At 29.1% G+C, this 12,167-nt stretch overlaps 1 protein-coding gene across 1 annotated transcript; it reads right to left on the minus strand.

Moving 5' to 3' along the window:
* Positions 1-4,851: 4,851 nt before the first annotated feature.
* On the minus strand, positions 4,852-6,663 carry BNAC03G43740D (heavy metal-associated isoprenylated plant protein 8). The gene is made up of 3 exons (XM_013814897.3): positions 6,275-6,663; positions 5,836-5,911; positions 4,852-5,125 (listed from the first exon to the last, which is right to left on the minus strand). The coding sequence occupies exons 1-3, from the start codon at positions 6,494-6,496 to the stop codon at positions 5,001-5,003; spliced, it is 423 nt and encodes a 140-aa protein (XP_013670351.2). The 5' UTR covers positions 6,497-6,663; the 3' UTR covers positions 4,852-5,000.
* Positions 6,664-12,167: the final 5,504 nt, after the last annotated feature.

Consider the following 12,167-nt stretch of genomic DNA (forward strand, 5'->3'; position numbering starts at 1 on the left):
TATGTATTTCTCAATTCTAAAAAAATAATATATAATATTGTATCACATTATTTAAAGAATATAAAATAAGACTACATAATATAAATATTTTTTAAAATTTTCTTTATGGAAATCATTATGTTGTTTGATTGTTCTACTTGACTCACATATTTGCATAGTTATTTGTGATAGATGAATAACTATATTTTTATTATCAGTAAATAATATATATTTGTTATATAATATAAGAAAAATAAAATTATTTACTTTTAAAACAAACTTGTCTCATGTTGGGGACTCGGTTATAGACATATCATATTCGAATGAGACATTTTTATAGTTATCAATCTTCTTAACAGTCAAGAAACAAATCTGAATATCAAAACAATCTCATACGATCTCTTTGTGGAATAACTGCTCTGAAAAAATTGAATTAAGCATCAAAAGGACTGAAAATGGATGTGTAGATGTGTTATCTAAGTGAGCTTTACAAAATACTATTCATAGTTCATATATTATTTATGTTCATTCTATTTTTTTGTCCATCATTTCTTAAACATCTTGAAATAACTGATGTTAATTAATAATAAACTTTTGGCTAGCAAAAAAATCAAATTTGTCTAATTATCGCTTAATTTGTCTAATTGATATATATGTAATTCTCAATTCTAAAAAAATAATGTATAATATTGTATTACATTATTTAAAGAATATAAAATAAGACTACATAACATAAATATATTTATTTTAAATTTTCTTTGTGAAAATCATTATGTTGTTTGATTGTTGTATTTGATTCACATATTTGCATAGATATTTGTAATAGATGAATAACTATATTTTTATTATCTAAATAATATATATTTATTATATAATATAAAAAATGAAATTATTTACTTTTTAAACAAAGTTGTCTCATGGTGGAGATTCGATTATAGACATATAATATTCGAAGGAGACATTTTTACAGTTATCAATCTTCTTAACAGTCAAGAAACAAATATGAATATCAAAACAATTTCTCATACGATCTCTTTGTGGAATAACTGCTCTGAAAAATTTGAATTTAGGCATCAAAAAGGACGGAAAATGATGTACAGATGTGTTATCTAAGTCAGGTTTACAAAGTACTACTATTCATAGTTCATATATCATTTAAGTCCATCATTTCTTAAATATTTTGAAATAACTGATGCTAATTAATAATAAACTTTTGGCTGAAAAAAAAAATCAAATTTGTCTTATTATCGCTTAAATATTTTATTAATATTGTCTAAGAAGCTTTCAATTGATATCATAGTTTAATTTTTATTAGTTTTTTTGTTAATTTTAGAGTTTTTTGTATTTAAGATTTTTTTCCATATTAAGCTTATATTTCTTTCACATAATATATATATGTCATAAAAATTACCATCAAATCAGTTTTTAAATAATTTAATTTAAAATAAAATTATATTTTAATTTGTTTTATTCTAACAATTTGATTGATTTAATTAATTTGTTTTGGTAGATAACTTAAAAAAGTTTTAATATGAATCGGGGAAAGCAAGCTTATGTTGTTATATTATATTTATTTGTGTATATGAAATCTATATATAAAATGGTAATTAAATAAATCTAATTGTTTTTTTTATCTTGTTTAGTTGGATTCTCATGAAAAGAAATCGATAGGTTAAACAAATGTTTCAAAATTTGTTGTGTTATTGTTTTGTTTATAAATTACAAAATTTATTGAATTGATATATTTAATTATTGCACCCTTAAATAATATTTTATTAAGACATTAGAGAACTATGTTTTGAGTTGTTTTGTCAAAATTGTACAAAAATTTATGTTTTTTCATATTTGTCACGAAAATTTATATGTTAATACTTTTACAAAATTCTTAACTTTGTCACGAAAACAAAAATCTATTTCTTTGTGGTATATGTCAATGTTCTCACACTTTCAAAGAATATATTAGCTTAGTCACTTACTTATTTTTTTTTACAAAACAATGTATTGGAGTCTTGAAAGTTGAATCCATATTATTATAAATGTACATAAGAGTGTGATTACATATTTAGTGATTCTTGTATATGTGTCCAAGAAAGTCTCAATGGCTTAGTGGTATCTCTCATATATTCATGTCATTCTAACCCGGGTTCGATCATTTCCTTTGCATTGGTTTTTCATTTTTTACGAAAAAATAAATGAGATGACGTGACAACTTCGGACTCTCTGATTGGACGATTTTTTGTGCCTACGTGGACACTCTAAGAGGAGCTTATATCCTCCTTTTAGTATATTATTATTATTATTATTATTATTATATTATAGATTACCACTTTTTAAATGTAAAATTGATTTACGTTTCCCAACCATTTTTGTCTTTATGCTTCTCTTCACAACTTCTATACATTTTTATTTTTTATGGTCCCTATTTTTAATTTTTTAGCATTCTCACTTATGGTCTGACTCGGTTTAAAGTTGCCGTACCAAGAAAACCAGACTTGCCTTGAAGTTGATTTCCCTTGATTTGCTTCTGTTGTGTAACTTGCAAGTAAATGAAAACTACAACTATACGAGTTGAAAATATTAATACGAAAGGGACATCTGCTCTGTGTACGAAGCTGGAAACACACGAGCGATCAATTTGTTGAAACTTGAAAGTCAATACAGTAACATATGTCACATACATATATTAAGCTAGAACAATCAAGTGAACTCATTTTCATACGTTTAGCTCTTCCACTTCAGGACTTAGTGGCTTAAAGAGAGCGTCCACTTCGGTTTCTTCTACCTCGTCTAAGCTTGCTGGTTTCCATTTCGGGTTCTGCAAAATAAACAAAAAAAAACACTTATGAGATATGAGCATAGAGTAAGCACAACAACGGAGATCATGTCACATTATGAACCGAATGAGCATAAACAACCAAAATCAATGAGTGGGAATGAACAAAACCTGGTCCTTGTCGATCAAGACTGCTCTAACACCTTCAGTGAAATCACCGCGCAAGGCAGCTCTTAGAGCAATGCGGTACTCCGTTTTCATCACACCATTAAGCTTCAAGATGGAAATAATAATAAGTATGAACTCATGACGTAACTGGAAACAAAGAGTTAAGGAAAGAGATCATATCTCGCCTCCATGTCTCGTTGTGAATACGATTTCTTATCGTTCTCGTATTCATTTTCTATATTCGTCTATTTCCTTAACTTCGCTTTTATTATATCGTTTACATCAGTCCGGTTTACCGGCTATTACATTTTGCAATGTCAAGACAATTTGTGTCATTTATACAGGTCGTCTGGATTTGAAGTCTGACGTTTTCACACTTGGTGTGATCTTGCTTGACCTTGTAATTGGTTCTAAAGATACAATACGAAAGGAGAGAAGAAAAAGCATAGCTACCACCAGGCCATCTTTATTGTGTGATGCTCAGAAGATTAGGGAAATAATCAATCCACGACTTAGGAATGATTATCCAGTGAATGCCGTGAAAGAAATGGGCATACTCATCCAAAGATGCACCAAGTGGGACAAGAATGAACGACCACTGATGCAGCAAGTCTTGGATTCTCTAAGTTACATTGCAGAATTTAAGACTAGTGTGTAGAGGTTACTAATACTTTTCACTACATTGGAAAAGTGAAGAGGTTAATGATAGATTAATACCCAAAACCCATGCTAGAGCGAAATCATGGACTATTTTGTTCTAATCATATTACTTATAAACACTAATACTCATAAGATCGCTGATATGATCCATGCATAAGTTGTTAACCATCATATTATCATGCACTTGTGGCACTTCGGTTTGTCCTATGAATCAGAGAAGGATCATTGTTTTGGAACAAACTAGATGATTAAATTCACAAGAGAACCCACCTCAAAGGACAAGAACGACACAGAACTTGAGTGATATAGAGAAAAAGAAAACACGACATATGCTTTTCTATGTTTCTGGTCGCTCATTACAAAATTTGTCACTTGACATCGAGTCTAGTCACCGAAACAACAACTCTAAGTCGACTAGATTTTCTGATCAACAACAACAAAATCAGCATACAAGTATTGACTCCAAATCTCCAACAGTTGTTCATTGTTCCGAGTATATATGTGAACACTTTCACAGTTTATAACTGCAACTGATACAATACAATAAACGTCGGACAGTTTAATTAGAATATGCAAACAAGTATTTCACAAAAAATTTAATATTTTACCAAAAAAAATTATTTGACATAGTTGTACTCTAAGATTTATCTCCTTCAATAAAAGTCAATATGAATTCTGACATACATTAAATAATTTGAGCTGGTCCGTTTCAAAGCTAGATTCGGTAAACAAGGCTAGCTAGGTGTAGGAGGGGGGCTTCCTATGGTCCACATTGCATGCGCTTAAGATATACTTAATCAACAACATATTAGTTATAAGATAAGATGCGTATTACTAGCTAGATAATGTAAAATATAGTATGTAAATATGTGGTCCAACATAAACTTCTAACTCTAAGCAACTAGAAAACTAACTTTTGTTATTAGAGTTTGATGACACTCCAAAATGATAAATAAATGTATCTTCCTTGATATAATGACTTTTTGTATCCCTTCCAGTTTATGTATCGACTCAATTCGTTTGGATTTGATAGATCCTGACTCCACATCAAAGCTCATAAGTTTTCAACCCAAATTGAAGATTAATTATTAACTACTCAAATCTTATTTTAATTCATATATTTCATTCAACGATACGTTAATACGTCATCAGGCGGTTGTGTAGATCAGTCCTCACTCCACGGAACAGTTAAAATATGCACATGCTTAAGTTTAATCAGCGATCTTCAGTTAAATTATTAATGAGATAGATTTAAAATGTTACCAACAGAATGGATCCAGAAAAACAGAGAGGGATAGATCATATATTAGAGAGATAGGTGCATGCATGTGTATCTACGCATAATTAGATAATTTAGTAATAATATTACATGAAGATGGGGACATGGACATGAAAGACCCATGTGGAAATAGAAAGAAATTCAAGAGGAAGACCAAAGCTGAGCATTCTTGACCTTACAAATGCTCTCTAACACATCTACTGGCATTATGTTCCCCTTCACCACTACCTTTTTGCTTTCAAGCTCCACTTTGTACCATGTCACTCCTGTTCATTAGAATAAAACCATATTGATCAGTTTTCAACAGTTTTATAAACTTTTAAATTTGTGCTATATGTTGAATTTCCGTGCTATGTTGAATTTCTGTTAGTTTAAAGAGGTATATATGATATATTACACACACACATATAATATTATCTAAACAAAGATATCCGTCTTTACCCATAAATTATTGCAATTTTCACTATTGTTAATGCAAATATACAATTTTACATTAAAAATTTGATATACTCTTTTGTTCTTATTGGTGTTTTAATTCTTATGATAAAAATTTTAAATAGTAATTTTATTCTAACGACTAATCATTTGCTAGATCTCATTTTCGTTGCACAAAAATTTCAGTTAATATGCAACAGATTTGTTCCTGAGTTTTGAATTGATGTTCTTATTTTTAGTTCATCTTTTGTTTGATACAAAAAAATATACTCCTATATGAATGTTGTCTCAATTCAGTCTTCTTTCAGTTTGGAATTCTGTTAATTAAACTGTATATTCCACTAAACATAAATGCAATATAAACTTAAATTTTAGTTTTTTTTTTGCTAAAAATAATTAAATTTTAGAATTAAATTTTAGTCAATGTGTGATTTACGCAAAGAAACAATGATTAAATTTGTAATTATTATTATTGAATCATGTCTTGTGATTGTATTTCCCTAAAAGGAATGCCTAAAAAATAAAGAAGATTTGGCGTTACCGTCTAGTTTAGAAATATGCTTCTCGACTTTCTTTGCACATCCGTAGCAATGCATAGACACCTTTAGCTCCACTATCTGTATACATCACCATCATCGTCCGGACAATTTGATTAATTATTTTCAAAATCATTCTAACTTCAAACTCTTGAAATAACTCATTTAGAAATATTTTTAGGTGAAAACTGAATTCGTGATACCTTATATCCATCAAACATATTATTATATTCAATTTTGGGAGAACTAAAAAACTAACTTGGAATAACAAGAAAAACGCACACCACCATATAAGAGAAAAAGGCCCACACAACTTTTTAAGAGCTAATTAAACATTTATTTCACTGTTTCCAAAAAAAGATGCATTGTGACAAGCGTTTTTCAAAGCTCAAGAACTCATCGTAACGTTGTCTATGACATAATGTTGCGGTGATTTGTGGTTACCTTAGGCTTAAGATGAAAAGCAAGAGTCTGACGATGATCAGCAGATACAACATCTTTTAATCTCATGACCTTCCCCGATTTCTCTGATGATGAATCTATCAGTGGCTCCTTCTCAAACTCTTCGTCATCGTTTTCAAGGGTGTTTAGACAAAAGCATGAACACTGATTTGTTGGATAAAACAGACAGTCCCATGCTCGACCAATCTTCTGGAGCTTCCCCATTAAATTGGAAAGTAATTTTTAGTGTTTTTAGAGACTGATGTTGGGAAGACTTAAAGAGAAGTTGTGTGAGAGAGGAGAGAAACCTTGCTTATTTGACACACTTACACTGTCGTAAAGGGATATAGAGAGAGAATATAAGGTGGGGAAAGAAGTCAAACATTGAAATGATTTTGTAGAGACCGATAAATTTACTAAATTTTTTATTATCTTCATGCAATGTTAAACCTATCATTAGATTTATGCTACTTTGTCATTTTTCTTCCTCTTTTAGTTTAATTAAGTTCATTATGGTGAACCAATAGTATTATCTTCAGTGCATCTAGATTGGTACGGCGACTGTAAGTCTGTAACCACTAGATAGTTATATTTTTAAAACAAATCTAAGCAGTTTTTCATGTGTTACTTTTAATTTCATAGAACTGAATTTATGACACAATGTCATCCAATCGAATTGAAAAACTGTTTGCAATCATACAATTATATGCCATATAATATGATATGACAGGTGATAAAAGAAAGATAACAAGACATAGGTCACATCTCACGTTCAACAACTCTCCAACATTGACACCAATTTTCTTATGACATCGGTTAATAAATGATATTCAATATTCATATAATTATAAGAGTGATTTAGCGAGTGAGGCATGTGATGCAAGCTAAGATGTGTGACTTGTAGTTTTGTATAATTGATTGAAGAGTGGATGGATAATCATCTTCTCTTTTGGCTCCACTCTCGCCGCTCCACTTCTTTAATTTCTTTTAATATATTCTGATTATCCCATCTCTTTGTTTTTATATTGATTCGGCAAAAAACATTCAGAAATAGTAAACATTTTCTTGTTAAATTCATCTTATCTACTTTTATATCTCTCATATCATAGATAAACTGAACCTGATAATATGAATTTCCGACAAGAAAAATATAGGGGGAATATAAAAGCAAAAAGATATGAGTGATGAGTCTATGAAGAACATGAGGGAACAAGGTATTATATGCTAAGTGATATTGGTTAAGCACGTGAAAAAATAGAAAAATGTATAATTCTCCTTCTGCATGCTTAAACATGTTCTTTTATTTTTATGCGTATTATCGAACCTCCATTAATTATGTTCCTACTCATGTGCTTTTTATCTCCACTTATTTTGTTGTTTCCTGCTATAATTCTAAATCCTCATTAGCTGGTTGATAATATTTCAGAAACAAGAACCACCACTTTTTTAAGTACCACCACTTCATTACAGGCAAAATATTTTAAAACAATTATTAATAAAGTGATATTTTGAAAGAAAAAATAAGACAATGGCTACATATATTATTGCATATAATCCTAAAGTTCGAGTTAATTTATTTAACAAAATAGAATAATTATTTAATTATTTGCAATAAACGGTTATGGTATTTGAGCAAATTGAGCTATAGCCCAAGTGGTGCAATTACTGAGATTCGAAACGACAAGGTTAAAGTGTTGACTTACTAAAAAATTATTACTTATCTTTGGCAGGTTGTAGTGTTTGTTTGTAAGGTTTTTAGATTAAACTTTCATAGATATAGTTAGAGACAACACTAACAATGACCAAATTGCCGTTTTGGAAATCCAACTACAATGAACTTAACAGCATCCATTCGAACAACAAATGTCCATTGATCTCTATAACAAAACATGTACTCCTATATTCTTTCACCAAAGTCGCTCCGGTCTCTCGTGTTTTGTACGGATGTTTCTTCGCGTCTTTACGTTATTCTTTGGGTCCGAACGATAACGACGGTGGTTTTTATAATATAAACGGCGCAGAAATAGAGTGATACGATGCAACTACAGTTTATGTAGTTTGCAGGATAAATGCAGTTTTCATATAAAAAAAAAAGTAGTACGGTTTTATCAAGAACATGTAAGAGCATCTCCAAAAGAAACTCTATAACTCCAAATATAGAGTTTTTTGCTCTCCAAAAAGGAACTTCAAAACTTCAAATTTGAAGTTTTGAAGAGTGAAACTCCAAATATAGAGTTTCACTTTTCAAAACTTCAAATTTGAAGTTTCATCTTTTTATTTGCATTTTGGTCCTTACAATTATACATCATATTTATAATTCTTAAATATTTTTTTGTTTATTGTTTTAATCTTTAAAAAATTTATATCTCATAAATATTTTAAATTTGTTTTATAAATTTAATTTTTACACATGAAATTAAATAAAAAAATTTAAAACAAGATTTATAATATTTTAAAACTAGAATTAAACAACAAGAATATTACAAAAAACCATAATACAAACTTATTAAAAAGACACATGAAGACATAATTATTACTCAAATTTAAATGTTATGACAACACTAATAGTATGGTAAATTTGCTCCGGAACCTCAAAAATCTACAAAATATTGTCCAAACAAATTTTGTGTAACTAAAGATGATTGTTGTTGTTGCTCTTGACGCATTTTTCGTATGATTCTTTCTTGTTTAGATCGAATGTATTCACGAATATTAACATGATTGATAGAAGCTAAGTTTTTTAGTAATATTTTATTTTCCTCTTTTACTTTTTTAAAAGCTAACTTTTTTGCTTTATTTTGTAGTCATAATTCAATCATCTCATGACCTTTTTCCTTGCTTGTTATACTTTCGTTTAAAATATCAAGGATTTTTTCGTTTGATAATATCAAACTATCAGCAGCCATATTATGAGGATATCCGATTTCAACAATTTTTGGCTCGTAATCGAAATGCACTAATTGATCATATATGGGAGCATTATAGAAATAATTTTATGGAATAATGTAATATTTGTTTGCAGTTTAATATTTAAGTATGTACTTTTATTTATAATTTTATATTTTAGTGTAAGATTTTTTTAATTAATATTTCTGTAATATTTATATATATGTACTAGTTATTTATAGAAATTTTATGAATTTACATCAACTATGACAAATATAAGGACCATAGTGTAAAATATAAATAATTTTGAAGTTAGGTTTGAAGTTTTACTTTTTGAGAAGAACACATTGAAACTTCAAATATAGAGTTTTGGAAACTTCAAAATAGAGTTTCTTTTTGGAGATGCTCTAATAACAAATATGCCCCGTTAATGAGCCACCATTCACAACCATAATTTCTTTTTGTGCCAGTGTTTGTTTATTCGTTTTTATTGTTTGCATTATTTTTTTTGTTTTGAGAAAATGCATTAACAGCATTTATATGTACAAAGCAATGAACCTGCACAGAAAAAAAGTTATTCGAAACACAACTGACAGGAAAAAGGCTGGAACTGGTTAAAACAATACTGCAATAGCTTTGCAATTCCGGTCTTCAAATTATTGCTACTGCAGTTTTATTTATTTTTGTTAAGCCAAAGTTGATGAATCTAGACATTATATAAATATAGAATCATAACATATTATACTAAAAGAAAATTACTACGGTTCCGTAAATCAGAACAAAAAATAATTATGCCAAAATCAAATCGATTTTGTAGCTGTTCAACTTTTTTAGTACTCACTCTGTTTTAAATTAGATTTCGTTCTAGGTATATTTAGGTAAATCAATAAATAGTTAAATGTTCAGTTTTAATATTATTAACTATTAAAATTTATTGTATTTTTTCTTAATTTATGTAAAACTAAAATAAATAAGGTATGATATATATTATATTATAACTTTAACATGACATTTATTTTGTAACAATTTTTTCTTCACAATAATATTTAATATGGAATGAAATGAGTATATTTTAATATTCAAATTGCTATTTCTTGGAGTATTTTTTAAAGGTTGGCATAGCACCGCCCCTCTATTATTGGAGGCATGGCCTCATTTGTCGACCCGCTTTTTTTTAAATTAATATTTCCTTAATATTTTTCTTTTGTTGCATACTTGCATGGCTAAAACAATGCCAGCCAAAAAAAAAAAAACGAAACCCATTTGGTTTCCTTTTCTTCGTTAACACGATTGGTAAACATACTCGATGAAGTCTCGTTTATATGGGAAGCTCATCCGCTAAACACAAAGCAAAAACACTAATGAAAACAACAAAATATGGGTCAAAAGAAGATATTAAATAATTATCTTCAGAATAAGGCTTCTCGTTGCTCGTGCTCGTGCTCGATCTTTATGTAAGATTGGAATGGTGGTTGGACGCTGACGTCGATGCGGCGGAGCGACTCGATTCCAACTTAGTTTTTTCATAAAGAAAATTCCAACTTAAGTCGTTTTCATACCAGTTTAAACGATTTTTTAAAAGTAATTCAATTTTATGAACCATCAAACCAAAAAAGTAATAGATATATATAAAATTTAATGTTTCTGGCAAAGGACAAATGGGCAATAATGGTTGGAACAAAATCAAGTGAACCAAAGAAATGTCCCAGTCCGGGAACCATATATGTCTGGTTTGGAGAATCTAGTGTCTCTTTTTATTTTTCTTTCTTTACTTAACATATACTCTATAATGTAAATAGTTTTAGCTAAAAGCACAAAGATTAAAAAAATTATTATGTTTTAAAAAATATTGTATAATAAATAGATTAGATATAACTTAATCAATCAAAAATAAATCTATTTAATTTGATTGGTTACACTATATTCACTAAATGTAAAAGTTCTAGAAATATGAAACTATTTAAATTTTGAAACAAATTTCTTTTCCTAAAACTAGTTACAATATGAAATATGAAATGGAGGGAGTAGTATTATTTGTTTTCTTAATAATTTTTTTCTTAACATATACTTTTGATAGAAACTCCATTAATCATAAGACGTGAAGTTGCAATGTAAATATTTTGGAAAACACATTAAATTGCCGAATTGATATGTCACAACTTAAGTATAACAATCACTGCACAATGACCACTATAGCTGACTGACTACCAAAGTCCAGAGTGGCACTACTCTCTTACCTTTTTACGGCCATATACTGTTTCTTGTAAGTGTTGTCTCTTCTATTACTTGTAGTTCACTGCTCCCGGAGAGATACTTGACTACGAAGGACTACTATATATTAGGGGGACCCACTATAAACTCCGGTTAAAAAGTAAAAAAAATCGGCAGCTTTGATTAATGCTTGCTTCACTCAATCCATAAAGATTTTCGGGTCATGGTGAAACCTTGCAGAGATATATGTTAAACTACATACTTATACATAAAATTGGATTTAAAATATATTTATGTTCAGTTTTTTCAAAAATAATATATATATATATATATATATATATATTAATTTTATACTTATATTTCGTGTAAAAATGTATATCCATATATACCCCGTTTAGGCGTCCGCATATACGGCTAGACGATATACAGTCATCTAACGCATAATGAATGTCTAGCGCCTAACCGTATATGTTTAGGTTTTCAAGATACGGTTAGGCTCTAGACGTTATACGGTTAGACGGTATACAGTCATCTGAAAATTTATGTTTCTTAGATCTCAATCTGTTTAGGTTTCCCAGATGACAACCAATCCAAATGTCATAGTGACAAATACATAGAATTATGTTGTGTTAGAAGATAAATTATATAATGTATGATTATGTCTATATTTAGTATATTGGTTTGCCCAATTTTATCGCTTCTAGAAAAAAAAAATTATTGCTTCTAGTCTTACCAGCTGATATGTATGTGAAGTTTGTGTACAAGCATCATAAATATATGGACAAGATCCTTGTTGGAA

This window comes from Brassica napus, chromosome A3 (assembly GCF_020379485.1).
Source record: "Brassica napus cultivar Da-Ae chromosome A3, Da-Ae, whole genome shotgun sequence".
Classification (NCBI taxonomy): Eukaryota; Viridiplantae; Streptophyta; class Magnoliopsida; order Brassicales; family Brassicaceae; genus Brassica; species Brassica napus.